Consider the following 15,040-nt stretch of genomic DNA (forward strand, 5'->3'; position numbering starts at 1 on the left):
GATGCCCACGGCTCCAGAAAGGGACAAGCAGGGATCAGGGTGGGCTGAGCCCCTGACCAGCTTGGGTCAGAGACTGGCACCGCCCTCGCTGTGGCTGAAAGGTGATGGGATTCAGGCAGGGTCACTCCTCACAGGAAGCCAGCGCCTCCCCGATCCTTGGGGACGGGAGCAGCCGCGGGTCCAGACGCAAAAGCCAAGCGACCTCTGCCCCACGCCCCCCAACGGGCCCTGCACGGGGAGCACAAAGGCCACCACCTCGAAGGCAGAGGTGGTTCCTTTCCCAGGCGCCCCACCCTGGTCCGGAAAGAGGCCTCCCCAGTGGACCTCTGTGGGGCCCCTCAGACCAGCCTCACAGGCGCAAGGAGCTGGGTCCCATGCCTGCCTCTTGGGGAGCAGACCAAGGACACAATTCTCCGTCTGTGGACCCCTCTCCTCCCTAGCCCCAGGGCCGGGATATTTAGGGATCCCACAGGCCAGGAACAAATCCCCAGGCAGGGGGGCCTGCACTTTGAACAGAAGCGGTGCCATCTGCCCAGTGAATCGCGTTAATTACACGAAAGCTGCACAAGTTTTGCTTCCTCCAGAAAAACTGCTTTTCCTCTTTAATATTCAGCCTCTGCTCCTCACAGCCCCACCAGCCTCGCTGGAATTAGAGCACAGCTGCAGCCCAAACCCAAAATATAACGCCCAAGCGTGCGGCACGGGCTGCTGCAAAGGCCCCGTGCCCCGCGGCCTGGCACGACCCGGCCCTCAGTAAGCAAAAAAGTCGGGGAAGATGCTGTCTACCTCGTCCCGCAGGGCCGAGCTGGGGCAGCTCACGTCTGAGCTCCATGGCTCCAGGGGCCCGTCTGGGGGATCCTGGGAGCCGGGCTCATGGTCGCCCAGGAAGCTGGGCTCTGCCTTGTCCAGCGGGCTGCTCCTGGCGGGGACCCGAGAAGGGACACTACTGCCTCTGCCCTCCAGGGACCCTGGAAGCAGACGGGACACGTCAGCAGAGCAGGCAGGTACCCCAGGGCACGCAGAGTGGACACAGCATGTGGAAGGGGTCCCCCCCCGCCCATCTGTCCCACCCAACCAGGAAGCCCTCTGCTCATCCTTGAGGTGGGAGCAGAGGACCCCTGACCAGGTGGGTGGGCCCACTCCCGCCGGCCCAGCTCGAGACCCAGGAGCGCCAGAACCAGGAAGGGGCTCCCCCACCCCGTGACGCCAAATCCTGCAGAGACGGGACTCATCGCACATCCAGACGCCTCTGTGGGGACAAGGTCTCGGGAGAAGGCTCTGAAACTGACGCACAGCCGTACACAAGCAACCCCGTGTTGCCGTGCACTCATGCTCACAGGTAACTCCCTCCCAACACGCACACACACCACTTGTCATTCCCACCGGTGGTCCCCAAAACCACCAGCAGAGAAGGAAACGGGAGCTCAGAGACAGACGCTGGGACCTTAGTGTCACACAGCAAGCTGGACCCCATCCCATCTCCCCAACAGTCCCAGCTGCCCGCCCAGCCCGCAGGAGGACCAACCCAAACCCCAAAGCCCGTCCCGGGTTAGGGGAGAAGGTGGCCCAGGCTGAGCGTCCCCCACTCACCCAGCCACCAGTCGGGACTCGCAGTCAACAGAAAGGACGACCCGTCTTCGGCATCACATCCCGACACAGACCTGGATCCAACAAGCACACCCTCACCCTGAGTCACCCCACATGGACCCCACGCCTTGCACCTCGAGAGAAGAGCGTGGGCCCTGAAAGGCAGCTTTGGGTTCAGAGACAGACGGGGTGCTCCCCGCCCCGGCCGGACCCTGAGCCCACCCTCCTGCCTGCCCGGAGCCAGCCCAGGCCGCTGTTGCTTCCTCTCCAGTCCCCGCAGCTCCCGGCCCACGCCCCAGCTGGTAGAGCTCGCAAAACACAAACTCACTTACTGTCAACCAAAACAGACAACCGTTAAGGAGACAACAGCGTTTCCAGAAACACGTTAGAAAGCCCCATGGCAGCGTCTGGCTGCTCCAGGACTGGGCCAGCAGCCTGGGCCATCCAGGCAGACACCGAGGACGTGGGGAGCAGAAACTTCCCAGGCAGTGGGGTCCAGGCAGAGCTCGGGCAGGGCTGGGAGGAGGCGTGTAGCGGGTCATGCACACACCACTGGGACACCCACCTGGCATCCAGCGTTATGGCCTTGTCAGTCCCTTGAGCTGGGGACCCAGCCTGGCCCAAGCAGCTCTGAGACTCTTCGCTCACCAGCGGCGAGGGTGGCTGCCGCGAGCGGGGAGACCACAGCGGGGGCGGCCTCAGCGCCTTGGAGGGACTCAGGCCTGGAGACCGGGGGACCAGGCTGGGCGGCTCTGTGAGGGAGGCGAGGCGTGGGTCAGCCTTCCCCACCTGGAGAGCAGCCCTCCCCTGAAGACCTGAGTCCCTGCCCACTCTGTCCTGCATCGGGAACACGTGAGTTTCAGGAGCAAAAAGCCAGCAAGTAATCAGGAGAAGACAGATGCCCGGAGGTGAGGCACCTGACACCTGGGGCCAGGGAGGCTTCCTGGTGGAGATGCCAACTCGGCCTCAGCTCAACCATAGGGAACTCAGACCTGGAGACCCTCGTGCTACTACCTCTCCCTCCATCTCCATGATTCCTGACCAAGGACTCCACCCTCAGACCACCGTGCTGTATGATCCCTGCACCCTCACACCCTGAGCTTGAGTCCCGACCTTCTTTGGGGGGCCCAGCTCTGCTGCCGGCCCTGGCGACAGCAAGACCCTTCCCCGCCTTGATGGGCACACCAGGGGAGGGGGAAGGCACAGTCTCGCCTCCCGTGGCACTCGGGGACCGGCAGCCACGGTCCAAGCAGTGACCAACAGCCGTGGCAGGCATCCAGCATGAGAGGAGTGTAGTCGTCATGCTGCCTTGTGGGCCTCGTCGGGGGCGGCACGACGGGAGGACAAGGACCCGCTCACGCTCACCAGGCAGGGCCGGCAGCCCACCCAGCACTGCGGCCGCCCCCACCGGGGCCTTACCATCGTCCACACCCGCAGCGGCACAGCTCGGGGAGGCCCACTGCCTGAACCATGCAAAGACAGAAGGAGAGACCTGTGAACGGTCTGTACACACCATGCCCGGGAGTCCCCTGGCCCCCCAGGGACACTAACATGGTCACGCTGGACGTTCCCACGCCGGGGTCCGGGGCACCTGCTGGGGTCTGACTCGCCAGGGCCAGCTGCAACACGTCCTTCTGCCGCGTGTGCCACGTCTCCTTCGAAGAAGCAAGAATCAAAAAGAGAAATAAACACAAAAAACGCAACAGAGACCATCAACCAGAAAACCCACCAAAAAAAGCAGGCTGTGGTCCATCACTGACCACCCTGCCTAGGGTCCCAGAGGTCCTCCCTGAGTGCAGACCATGTCCTCAAGACTGGGGGGTGGGGCAGGGAGGGAGGCTGAAGGCCATGTCCGCCCGGGGACCTCACAGCAATGGGCCTTTTACCCATACCGGCCTTGGCACCATGGGCTAGAGTACAAGGAACGTAAATGGAGGCCACAGCTTGTCCCCGGGGCTCCCGGAGGAGGTGCGGTGCACAAATGGAGGCGTGTCTGCCAGAAATGCAGCAGCCCTGGCAGTGCAGGGCGGAGGGCAGAGGGAAGCCAGGCAGCCGGGTGGTCAGAGCTGCCCGGGGGGTCAGGGGGGATGCCCATGGCTCCTCCCCAGAGGGCTGACCGGGCTGCTGCAGGACAACTCACAGCCTGCTTCTCCCAGCCAGGCACCAGGGCGCTGGCGAGCTGGAGGAACTGCACCGACATCTCCAGGACCGAGGCCATGTCCTCCAGCCGGCCGTCGAACTGGGGCAGCAGGGCCCGCAGGCGCTCACAGCTCAAGGAGATCCGCTTCCTGCCTCCAGGGAAGTGACCACCGACCATGGGGCAGTCTGGCCTTGACCGGGAAAAAGCACTGCAGCCACCAGAACCCCCTGAGCCCTTCAGGGATCGTGTCAGGACACACACGGGCCCAGGGCCCTGGACCCCAAGCTGCAGGCTATCCAGGTGTTTGCCGCGGGCTACAGCCAAGCCTGCACCGTCACTGCCTGGGGGTGTCGGCTGCACATGCACAACCTCGAGATGCCCAGGACTTCAGGTCAAAGAAAGGGCTGCAACGGTGGCCCCTGGGACCCCCACCCCCAAGAGCATATGTTATATTCACCTCGGGGATGTGTTAAGCGTTCCCTTACCAGGCAGACGGCACGAGCCTGTCCCAGCCACCTGAAACCAGCTCGCTGGCACAAACCTGACCTCCTCTGACCCCCTCCCCCACTGCGCGGCCCCCCACCTGCGCTCCCTCTCGCTGAGCACGTTCCGCGGGAGGCAGGAGACTGGACCCTTCGCCACCGCAGGGGCCTTGGCCTGGCCTGAACCCTGGCCGAGATCCTCGCAGCATAACTGGGTAGCAAACAGGAAAGGGCCGCTGCCGAGAAAAGACAAGAGCGCCGGGCTCCGGGATCCCAGAAAACGCCCCCGGAGCCCCGAGGCGGTGATGGACATCTTGGGAGGCGGGTGTAGGACAAGGCCTGGGTCGCCCAGGAACACGGCCCTGGGCCCTACCTCTTGGCACCCCTCCCTCTTTCCCCGCAAGGGCCGGGGGTCGGGGTTCTGCCCCAGGTGGGCCATGCTGGGTGGGGACGGGGACTCGGTGCATATGAATTGGATAGAAGCGCCAAGTCTGGACACTCCGAGCACCCCCGGGCAGGGGCGTTCCAGCTGACCCCCTCCGGCGCCCCCCCCAATTCTCACCTGCACCCCTCGGAGCCGGAGACTCCGGGAAGCCCAGCGTCTGACGCAGGACGCCTGGACGCCATGGGCACGCCGCTCGAGCCGGGGGAGAGAGCAACAACACGCCCGGGCCCCCACGTGCGCCCCGCCCCGCGCATGCCGTCCTGCAGCCCCTCCCCCTCACGTGCACTCTGCCCACCCCCACGTGCTTCCCTCCCAGGCAGCACCTGGCCCGCCCCCCGTGCGCGCCCCGCCTCCCGCACATGCGCTCTGCCCCGCCTTTTACCCACGTGCAGTGAAGCTCCTCTCGCCGAGAAGTTGCCAGAAAGCAGCCGCGCCTGGGGTAGGTGCTCAAAGTAGGTGGTCCTCTTCCACCCCTTCCGGGTGGTCGGCCCAGCTCCCGCTCAGTGGGGTCTCCCCTCACCTACCCACCGCGGGCGCCCCCAGGTGCCAGCCCCGAGCTGGGCGCTACCCTCAAGGGTCTCACGACTGGGGGGCCAAGTAGACGACGAATCTGTGGAGGGAGGGGCAGGAGGGTGTCCTCAGGGCGAGGTGGTTTTCAGGACCGAGCTGGGCAGCGTCCCAAGCAGGAAACAACACGAGCCCAGGCAGTTCCCTGGGCTGGCACGTGAGCGAGGTGGGCAGGTAGGATCCCCTCTGTGGCAGGAGGAATTGGTCTTACCTGAGAGCAGAGGGGCCGGGGAGCTACAGGTGTGGGAGGAGAAGGTTTCAGGATTAGTGTGGCCCGCGGGGGACATTGAGGCCCAGGTAGGGGAGCTAAGATGGGAGCGGGGAGGCCGGTCAGCCAAGATCTACGGGACTCCGGCTGGTTAAGGATGGGCAGAGGGGCCCCACCTGCCTCTGAAGGCCTGCAGATCCAAGGTTCACTTGTGCCCGTCCCCCAAATGGCATCCTCTTCCAGGGTATGCTCTGCCTAAGCCAGTGCCACCGCCCACTCAGGAGCCAGGAGGCATGCAGATGCTTCCCAGCCCTGTCTCCGATCCCACGCACCCTCTCTGTGCCTTCCCTAGCACCCGGGCTTGCCTGAAGGCTGGCTGGCCTTCCTGCCTCTCCCAGCCCTGCCCTCTGCCTGCCCCCTGCCTGCCCCAGGCCCGGACCTTCATTCTCGGGGCTGAGCCTTCGCTCCTCCTCTTCCTCCCCGCCCCCCCCCCCCTCCAGCTGCAGACTCACTCCGCGAAGCCCCCGTCTCCAGCAGGTTCTGGGCAGGGGGCTCCCAAAAAACCTCACTCTGCCCGCTTTTAGTGCTCAGTGTGAGTGGTTCCAGGTCTGCGCTCACCTCGTCGGATCTCCAGGGGCCGTCCCAGTGCTGGACATGAAGCCCACCAGGGCTTTGTTGGAGGAGTGACGGAAGGAAGGGAGGGAGGAAGGGGAAAGCGGAGACTGGTCTTTTTTCAGGGAGGTGGACCTTTAAGGGGAGGGGAGGGTACTAAAGCTCTATTTCAGTCGGGAGGACTTAAGAGCAGTGCTGTGGGCTGCCGTGGGCGTGGGGGGCAGTTGCTGGGGGAGTTCACGGGGAGGCGAGGCAAGAGGGAGCTGGGGCAGGTGTCACTGCGGTGGTCGAAGTGCGCCCCAGGTGCTGGGCCTGGGACGGAGCCAGGTGACAGAGCAGAGCCCCTGCCCCCGGGGAAGCAGGAAACCTGTCTCCAGCCGAGGAGGGGCTCAGGGCTGCGGGTGGGCGTCATGGGGTGGGGCTTTGGGCGGCGGGAGCACCCAGAGATAGGCGAAGTGCAGCCGTGGGAGGTCCTGCTATTTGAGGGCTTGGGCCCACGTCTCCACTGTGCTCAGCCCCGAGTCCTGAAGGCGGCATGGGGGAGGGGCCGGCCAGCCCAGGCTGGGGCCGCAGGTCAGATGCTGGGGGACTGGCGGGGGCAGTGATATGGGGCACATGGAGTCAGGCCCTGCAGGAGAGGCGGCAGGACCCTAGGAGGCCGGGCCTGGGATAAAGGGAGGGCTGGGCAGGGGACAGAAGTCGCGTCGCGAAGCGATCGAGGGTGACGCTGTGAGGATTGGTGGGCCTGAGGTCAGGTTGGGGAGCAGGGAGGCCAGGGCCCGTGTGCCAGGCCAGCACTCCCGACAGAAGGGGGCGCTGCGGGGCCCCTGCTGCCCAGTCCTGCTCAGCCCACAGCCTGGCTTCTGTGTTGAGTCCAAGAAAGGCTGGGGATGGCCGGTTCTGCCAGCATGTACGGCCCGGCATTTATGGGAGGTGTGAGAAGCCCGGCTCCTTGCCCTGGGAGGGTCCCCAGTGCCCAAGAGAGGGCAGTGCCAGAGCAGACCCCGCAGAGCATGTTGGCCCGGGTGTCCAGGGGCACAGTGGGGAGCTTTGGCGGAGCGATCCCATCTGCCGGCTGCCTTGCTGGGGCGGGTGGGCTGGAAGCCGGGGTCTGGGGCTCTCTCACCTTCCTGCTCCTGGTTGGGGAGGGACGGACACGCCGTTGTTCTGGGCTTGGCTCCTCCGTGGCAGAGAGGGGCCAAGTTTTGGTTTCCCTGAAGCTCTCAGGAATGTTACTGGGCTTGCCAGAGTTTCCCGTCACTGACAGCATGCCAGTCATCTCGTTGACCAGCCAGAGGGCACCTCCAAGGGGCCCGCAAGATGGACACACCCTGGCAGGAGTCCTGGGGGAGGGCAGAGACCTGCTGGGGGCCAGGGGTGGGTGGCACTCTTGCAGCAGCACCCTTCTCTCAGGAGGAAGTAGGCAAAGTCCCCAAGATGTAAGACTGCTGCTGAGCCTGGGGACAAGCTGCACTCCTTCTGGGGACTTGGGGGCAAGCCATGCCTTTGCCAAGTTCCCCCCCCCCGCCCCCCCCCCCACACACAAAGTATCTGTGATCAGCTTGCTGTTTTCTGGAAGTAAACAGGGATGGGACTTGAGACTCGCTGCAGATGTCAGGACCACGAAGTACATGCCACGCACCCTCCAAATCGGCTGGCCCAGCTCTGCCCTGACAGCCCCCGCACTGACCACCCCGCGGTGGGTGGCTGGGTTGGTGCCCCAGGCCTTGAGATGAGCTTCGCGGGTGATGCTGGCTCAGCTCCGCCCCCCCCCCCCCCCCCCCCCCCGCCTGACGCCGCAGTCCCTCGCCCTTCTTTGGGAGACGCCTCCCTTCCCTCTCTGTCTATTCCTCTGTGTTTCCGCCACGCTTATGGTTCACTGAGGGTCAGGCCAGCACTGGGGACAGAATAGAGGCTTCTGCCTGCGGGGGCGGGGGGCAGCTGAGCCAGGGTGGCAGTGTGAGCGCGTGGGGCCCTCCAGCGGATCCCCCTGCTTCCTGGATGCCTTCCTTTGGGTCGTGGGGTTGCAGCAGGCTGCGGGCCCTCCTCTGCCTGTTTGCCAGGTGCTCCGTGTGGGGCTGGGGCGAGAGCAGAGCAGGGCGGCCGCGCGCGGCAGAGGTGCCGGCGGCGGCAGGTGGCAGCGTGCAGTCACTCCCGCCTCCAGGGGTCCGACCGCCCTTCCCTCTCCGGGCCCAGCGGCCTCCCAGGTGTGCCGCGAGGACGGACAGACGGGGTCTGGGTGCAGGTCTCTGCAGGAGTGACAGGTGCCGTGGGGGGATGGGGGCGGGGCAGGTGCTGATCGGCCGCCCATCCCAGCGGCTCAGAGCGAGGGCAGGATCGAGCAGCGCAGGCGCCATCGCCGATGCTCGCGCTTTAAACAGGAAGCGCCCAGAGGCCCCCAGCCCTCTCGGAGCCCCTCCCACCATGCACCCCTGCCCCCGGGGGCGCTCTTAGGATTTTCTAGCCTTTAAAGAGCCTCTGTCCTGTTTCCCGGGATTACGGGGGCGCCGAGCGTCGCGATGGAGGCGGGTCCCCGGGGTGGGATGCGGGCGGACCCCCACCCCGTCCCCAGCCTGGTTCCCGACGCGGCCGGCAGGGGGCGCGCCCGCACAGGCGCCGGAACCGACCCTGGAACAGGCTCTTTTTTCCCACCCCCACCGTAGCCAGAGAAAAGTGTTTCAGGGCAAAGACGGGGAAGAAGTCGCCAATCGCTCCCTGACTCGTTTGTTCCTCGGCTCCAAGTCGCAGCCGCCGCCAGCCCAATGCCGCTCCCGGACGGGGCGCGCAGCCCGGGGGGTGTTTACAGGGGGGCGCGCGGCGGGGGCCACACCAACCGGACCTTCGTGTTCGACGACGGCCGATGCGCAGCCAGGTACGGTCTGCAGTGCTCTCCCCCACGTGGAGGGACCCCGGACGGGGCTCATGCCACCCCAGGGCCCCTCATCCTCAAATCCCCACTTCCCAGGACTACCTGCCCCCAGGACCCCGGAGCGTGGGGAGCGTGGGGAACAGGGGTGCCCTTCAGAACCCGGTCGCAGTGAGGGGAGCACTTACTCAGATGACCAGCAGGTGGCCGGAGTGTGGCCATTCTTACATGCGGGGCTGTGAGCATCTCCCAGGCACCACGAGGCGCAGACCCTGCGGGCAGGAAGCTGGAGTGCCCTACGTGCCAGAGGGGCCAGGTGCTGTGCTGGCCTCCCAGCCCACTCTCTGGTCAAGCCTGGGGGAGGAGCCCGTGGGGGTGGCAGCGCTGTACCCAGCGAGGCACAGGGGCCAGGGTTCCTCAGGTAGAAGTGGGTTTTCAAGGGCAGCTTCTCCTAAGAAGACCCTTGTTTGGGGTGTGGGCTGCAGGTGGGCTGTCAGATGAAGGGCAGGAGTCCTGGGTTCTAGACGCTTGGTGATTTTCGGCTGGTCACTTGTCTTTCAGGGTCCCTGTTTATTCATCTGTGTGAGGAGAGAATTAACTGACAGGGACTTTCAGGTGGCCTGGGAGCCGACCTTCCCTGTGCCGTGTCCCATGATGCCACGAAGCTCCTGCCTGTCCAGGTGACTGGCACAGAGGGCACCGTGCCGGTGGGCGTCCCAGGAAGGGCAGAGTGGTGACAATCCCGATGGGGGTTTGCCCCAGGGCCCTGTCCTCGGGGCCCTCTCCCCACCCCACCAGCCCCAGAGGACAGGCACACACATCTGCCCCTCACCCTGCGCCAGGAGCCAGACTCCAGGTCACCCACAGCCGCTGCCCTGTGTGACCCTCCCTGGCTGGGCAGAACCTTGGACTCTGGGTCCTGCTCGGTCAGCTGTTCTAAGGGCAGAGAAGGGGTGGATGCCGGGGTTCAAGGCCAGGTGCTACGGCTGTTTCCTTGAGGACTTGGCTTCCCAGCTTGTCAAGTGGGTGGCGGAGCGAATGGTCTTTAAGGGCCGTTTGTGGTGAGGGACCAGGATCAAGAGGGGACGCTTCCAGCCACACATCAAGGGTCAGGGTGGTCCCTCTGCAGGGACAGCACCGGTCTGGCACCCGTGGGGTCCTGGGGGCACAGCTTGGGGTGAGAGGCAGGCACCCTGAGAGCAGGCTGTGCAGGTGGTGTCCTTGGGAAGTGGAGTTCACCCCGTAAGGTGGGCACAGCCTGGACCTCCCTCAGGCTGCCCTGAGGGATCAACCAGGTGGCATCTGTCAGGCACAGAATAAGTGACCAGAGAGGGGTCTTGTGACATGATCTGGCTGCCCCTCTGCCCATCTCCCTGCTCGGACAGGTGTCACCCATCTTTCTGGCGACCCATGTCCAGTTCCCCTGCCCCACTTGACTGCCTGCTGCAGGCGAGGTAGGGGCTTGGTCCCCCAGACTCCTCCGCGTCCGCCGGGACAGTGTTCCTCTCCCCCCGGTCGGAGCTGACCTCTGTCCCTGCAGTGATTCGCTGTCATGCTTCAGACACATCTGGAGTGGCTGCCGGGGCCAAGGGTATGTCAGGCCGGCTGGGTAGAGACCCCCCGACCGGGAAGGTCAGGCAGGGTAGAGATCCACCCCCCCCCACCCCACCCAGAGCAGGGGAGACTGGCTGAGAGGGAAGCCTGGCTGGGGTCGGGGGGGGGGCGGCGGAGGCCAAGGCTGGCAGCTCAGGGAGGTGGGCTTTAGCTCGGAGAGGGAAGACCCCTTGTAGGCGGGTGAGGATCCGGGTTGGGGGAGCTCGAGGGGCGGGTTCCTGCACCACGCTTCCCAGCAGGGTCAGCCCTGGAAACCAGAGTCCTAGCTTTGCGCCTTCCCACTGGAACCTCCTGGTCCCCCAACAGCCCTGCCTACCCAGGGCCAGCATGGGACCCTCTGGGCCCCAACGGTGGAAGGCGCAGATCCAGGGCTGGCATCCCGCCAGGGTGCATGTCTGGCTGGAGGTCACGGCCAGCCCTCCCGGCCCATATTAGGGAGCGGTGCCTGCAAGGCAGCAGGAAGTGGCCCAGGCTCCGTGGGAAGAGGTTCACAAGGCCCGAGGTACAGGCCAGTCCTGTCCGGCAGGAGGGACAGCTTCCTGGTCTGGAGGCTGGAGGGAACTTGGGGGTCTGCCTTCGGCCCGGGGTGGCTACGGCCACAGCTCGGGAGGACAGAGGTGAGTGAGCAGGGGATGGGGTGGGGGTACCTGCTCGGAGCTCGGCTTGTGTCCAGCGCGGGTCCGTGGGTATCGTCTGTGCGCTCATGCGGGTTCCGTCCACCGTTCACACGGGTGTCCCAGACTGTCCATGTGTCTGACCAACCCCGAGTTACCTGGCACGACCCTGCTTCGGCAGGGGTCGTGCTTTGTTAGAGGGTTTCGTGACTGAATCATGAACTCTCCCCTTAGGCGTCTCCTTCGGTCCCCGAGGATGTGGGGATTTGCAAGCTGCGCCCGGGTGTGTGGAGCCTCTGGGTGGAGCCCCGAGACGGGTGCTGGCCCAGGAGCAGCGCCTGATGACGCGGGCGATTTTAAAGGAGTCGTGGGAACTCTGGGGGCTGTGTGTGCGGATGGGCCACCCACGTTCACCAAAACCTCTTCCTCCTACCGTGCTTGGGGATGGGGAGGCCTGGCCCGTAGCTGAGGCCCGTGCTAGATGCTGGCAAGTTTAAACCATTTGCAGAGGACGAGGCAGGGTCAGTAGGCCAGCTCTGGGCTGGGGTTCCTGGAAAGGCCTTTCCCAAGAGGTCTGCTCTGCGGTTTAGACTTCCCACAGGGGTTGTGTTCAGGGGTCCCTTGTGCAGTCTCTCTGGCTGTGGCCAGCTTGTCCTGCATGGGGCAGTGAGCCCTGGAGACCACCCTGCAGTGCCAGCCTTGGGGGCCTGGGGTGCTGCCCTGCACGTTGACGATGACGTGACCAGAAACCCCCCTCCTGCCCATAGGACAGCCCCCCACCCCTGGGGTAGAACCCACGCGAGCCTTCAGCGAGCTTCACAGAGACCCTGGATGTCGGGCCAGAGGCCGCTGTTGGATACCTCTTGGCAGGTGTCTGATCTTGGGAAGAGCTCAGAGTCTTAAATCAGGGACAGAGGCCCTAGGTGCCAGGCGAGTGCGGAATTTCACCCCATCTGGCAGACATGGGGCCTCTAGGTTGTTGGGAGAGGTGAGCCTGGAGGTATTGGCAGATGTTACAGGACAAAGGACAGGGAAGCCAGCCAGGGAGTTGGATTCTCCAGGACATGAGGCTCTAAGGAGAGGGATCTGCCGGGTATGAGGCGTGGGCAGGATGTCCCCACCGGGGCCTCAGCTTCCAGACAAGGCCCAGAGGGCCCCTGCAGGCCGTGTCAGCCCTCGGAGCCTGGCGGCTGAGCAGGGACACGGTGGTACCCCAGTCCCACGGCCGTGGGAGTGGGGCGCACAGGGCAGCCTTCCGCCTCAGCCCCCCGCAGCTCGGCCCAGGCCTCCCCCGGCACCTCCCAGTGGTCACCACGCATCCAGCCAGGGGACGGGCACCAGGGGGGTGAGTGCTGGGTCTGCGATCTGGACGTGGGCTCGCTGCCCGGCACTGAGGGCCCCAGGCACACTGCGTCCCCCGCTGGGGCGTGCAGCAGAGGGCTCTCCCCAGAGATAGATCCAAGCCCAGGTGGACGGCCGGGTAGGGTGGGAACTGCAATCCCCGTGGCTTCTGCCTCCCCTGTGTCCGGGGGGTGGGCCCACGGGGCGCCATCACCACCCCTGGCCATGCCCAAGGCCCCGTGTCCACACGGCTACCAGGCCCCTCCTCCCTGTCCTCTGGGCTGGCTTTGTGCCGGGGGTAGCTGCTATGAAGTGTCTGTTTCAGTAGCTCTCCAGCTTGAATTTGGCTCAACGACGTGTTCTGAGCTTTCCCTTTGGGATTTGATGCAGCTCGGAGACGGCGGTGAGCAGCGTCCACGGCGTTGACTCAAAGGCTCCTCCCCTAGGGAGAGGGTCGTCCTTCCCCAGAGATGCACACCCACCAGCTCTAGGCAGCTTGAGCAGCTCTGGCTTTTTTATTATGGTGGGAAGGAAACACTTAGCTTTCCTGTCGCGGTCAGCAGGGAGATTCGGCGGCTTTCTGCTTGCCCGGGCACCCGGCCCAGCGCTCGACTGACTGCTCCCCGACCCTGGTGATGCCGTGACGTCTGCAGGACTCTCCTGCGGGGCACTGGGCAGGGATGTGTGCGCATGTGCGGGCAAACGTGTGCGCATGCGTGTGCATTGTGCATACATACATACACGCCTGTGTGCCCGCAGGCGCACACAGGTCCATGCGTACCCACACATGTGCACACTCGTGCACACATCTCCCATCCCTCTGTCAGTCATAGGTCTCCAGTGTCCTTGGAAATTTTGAACCGAGTGTGAGCTATTGGAGAATGCATCTTAGGAGAGGGAGCATGTCTTTGAGCCAAAGGGGGTGTCCCTCAGTCCTCCTCCAGGTTGGCTTGAGCATTGCAAGCAATCTGGACTCCTTTATAAAGGAGCCTTGGGGGGAGAAGGGACATTTTCCCAGGATGTCATATGCCCTTCCTCCCCAGAGACCTGCCCGTGGCTGGGCCCAGGACAAGGGCTGGGGCTGCGGCTCCAGCCTGGTGATGGCGTGGGGAGAGGCAGGTCGTCCCTGGCGCTTCTCACGTCCAGTAACTCAAGTCTTGCTCAATACGTCTCCTGGTGTAGCACCAAGGATGAGTCACAGCCCTTAGCCCACCATTTCCCCCCCCCACCCCCCGCCGCCGAATTGTCACCGTGCGGTGGGGACATCCTGCACGCCTGGTATGAGCCAGGCAGCCAGAGAAAGCCCCGTCTCACTGGGGTCCTCTCCGAGCAGGTTGTGTTTAGTTTCTAACCTAAATGGGATCCTTTGAAAGGGCTGTTCTTTTGTGGAGACGTGTCCACTCGGGTCACTGGGACCTGCATGTTCACAGCACAGCATGTCCTGCGTAGCGGACATCCGGGCCGTCTGCAGGGTCATCGTGAGGCTAGGGTCTGTGCCCAGCGTCCTAGGCACAGATGAGGGTGTCCCAGCTGGAGGCTCGGGGTCAGAGAGTTCCCCCCGCATCGTGGTACTTGCTGGGCTGTCTCCCTAATGGCCAGGGAGGCAGGAGGTCCTTCACGTGTGTGCCGGTTGAATTTTTTGTTTTGTTTTCTCTTCTTTGAGCTGCTGTTCGTCCTTTGCCTCCTCCTGCCTGTCTGTCTTTCCTGCGTGACTTGCAGGCGTCCTTGCACTGACCTGATTTCTTTCACTGTTCTTCCCTTTCATCAGCGTGTCTTTAAACAAAAGCGTCTTGTTCCCACATGGAAGCATATATACGTCTGTCCTGCTAAACAAGAGGCCTTCTCGACCCCAAGCATCTTTGCCCTGCGTTCTCTTCCAGGCTCCTCCTCATTTTGGAGTTGTGAGCTGGGGTCTTTCTTTAGCCGACAGAAGGCCCGCGGCCAGATGGCGTAGCCACCGAGAGTACCTGAGCTCCGGCACTGGCCCTGCCCAGGTAGCTGAGTTACTTCAGTTCTGTGGCATCCGTTTCCCCATCAGCAAACTGGGGGGACGCCATTCCCACCACACAGGATGTTGCAAGCATCCCGTGAGAGGCCCTGAGGATGGGTTGGGCTGCTCTCATTCCAACACCAGCACTGAATTACTGATGTCCCTCCCGAGGCCTCCTTTCTCTCCTGAATTCCCCTGCTCTGTGTTCTCTCTCATACCAAGCCCTAGAGATCCCGTTGCTGGAGCTATAAATTAGCCCTGACAGCTGGCAAGGCCCGTCCCTTCTCTGTTTTTCTCTCACACCCGTCCTGGCAGGTCTTGCATATTTATCCTTCAGCGTGAATCTCGGAAACAGGTTCTGAGAAGATGAGCGTTTGCATTGACGGGAGCTGATCAGCTTTGCCCCTTCCTCTGGAGGAGGCTTGTTGAGCTCTGGGAGCACGACCCCCTCCTGCCATCAGTGAGAGCGCCGGAGAGCGGCGGGCCGTTGCTCCGAGTGGTCCTGGAGGCCGGTGGCAAGTGGGGCCCCGGTTTCTGAGTTTGCACGGCTGCCGTGAGCAGGCCCTCCCTCCCG

The 15,040-nt window shown here is 64.2% G+C and overlaps 2 protein-coding genes across 2 annotated transcripts in view; both read right to left on the reverse strand.

Annotated features, from left to right (window-relative positions):
- The window catches only part of RPL7A (ribosomal protein L7a), a 307,067-nt gene that overhangs the window by 170,339 nt on the left and 121,688 nt on the right, over positions 1 to 15,040 (reverse strand). The gene's annotated exons all lie outside the window — the stretch shown is intronic.
- On the reverse strand, positions 688 to 4,522 carry SOHLH1 (spermatogenesis and oogenesis specific basic helix-loop-helix 1). Its single transcript, XM_059926626.1, has 7 exons — positions 4,311 to 4,522; positions 3,728 to 3,875; positions 3,139 to 3,242; positions 3,007 to 3,050; positions 2,153 to 2,339; positions 1,591 to 1,661; positions 688 to 968 (listed from the first exon to the last, which is right to left on the reverse strand). The coding sequence occupies exons 1-7, from the start codon at positions 4,520 to 4,522 to the stop codon at positions 751 to 753; spliced, it is 984 nt and encodes a 327-aa protein (XP_059782609.1). The 3' UTR covers positions 688 to 750.

The sequence above is a fragment of the Balaenoptera ricei genome, chromosome 6, assembly GCF_028023285.1.
Source record: "Balaenoptera ricei isolate mBalRic1 chromosome 6, mBalRic1.hap2, whole genome shotgun sequence".
NCBI lineage: Eukaryota > Metazoa > Chordata > Mammalia > Artiodactyla > Balaenopteridae > Balaenoptera > Balaenoptera ricei.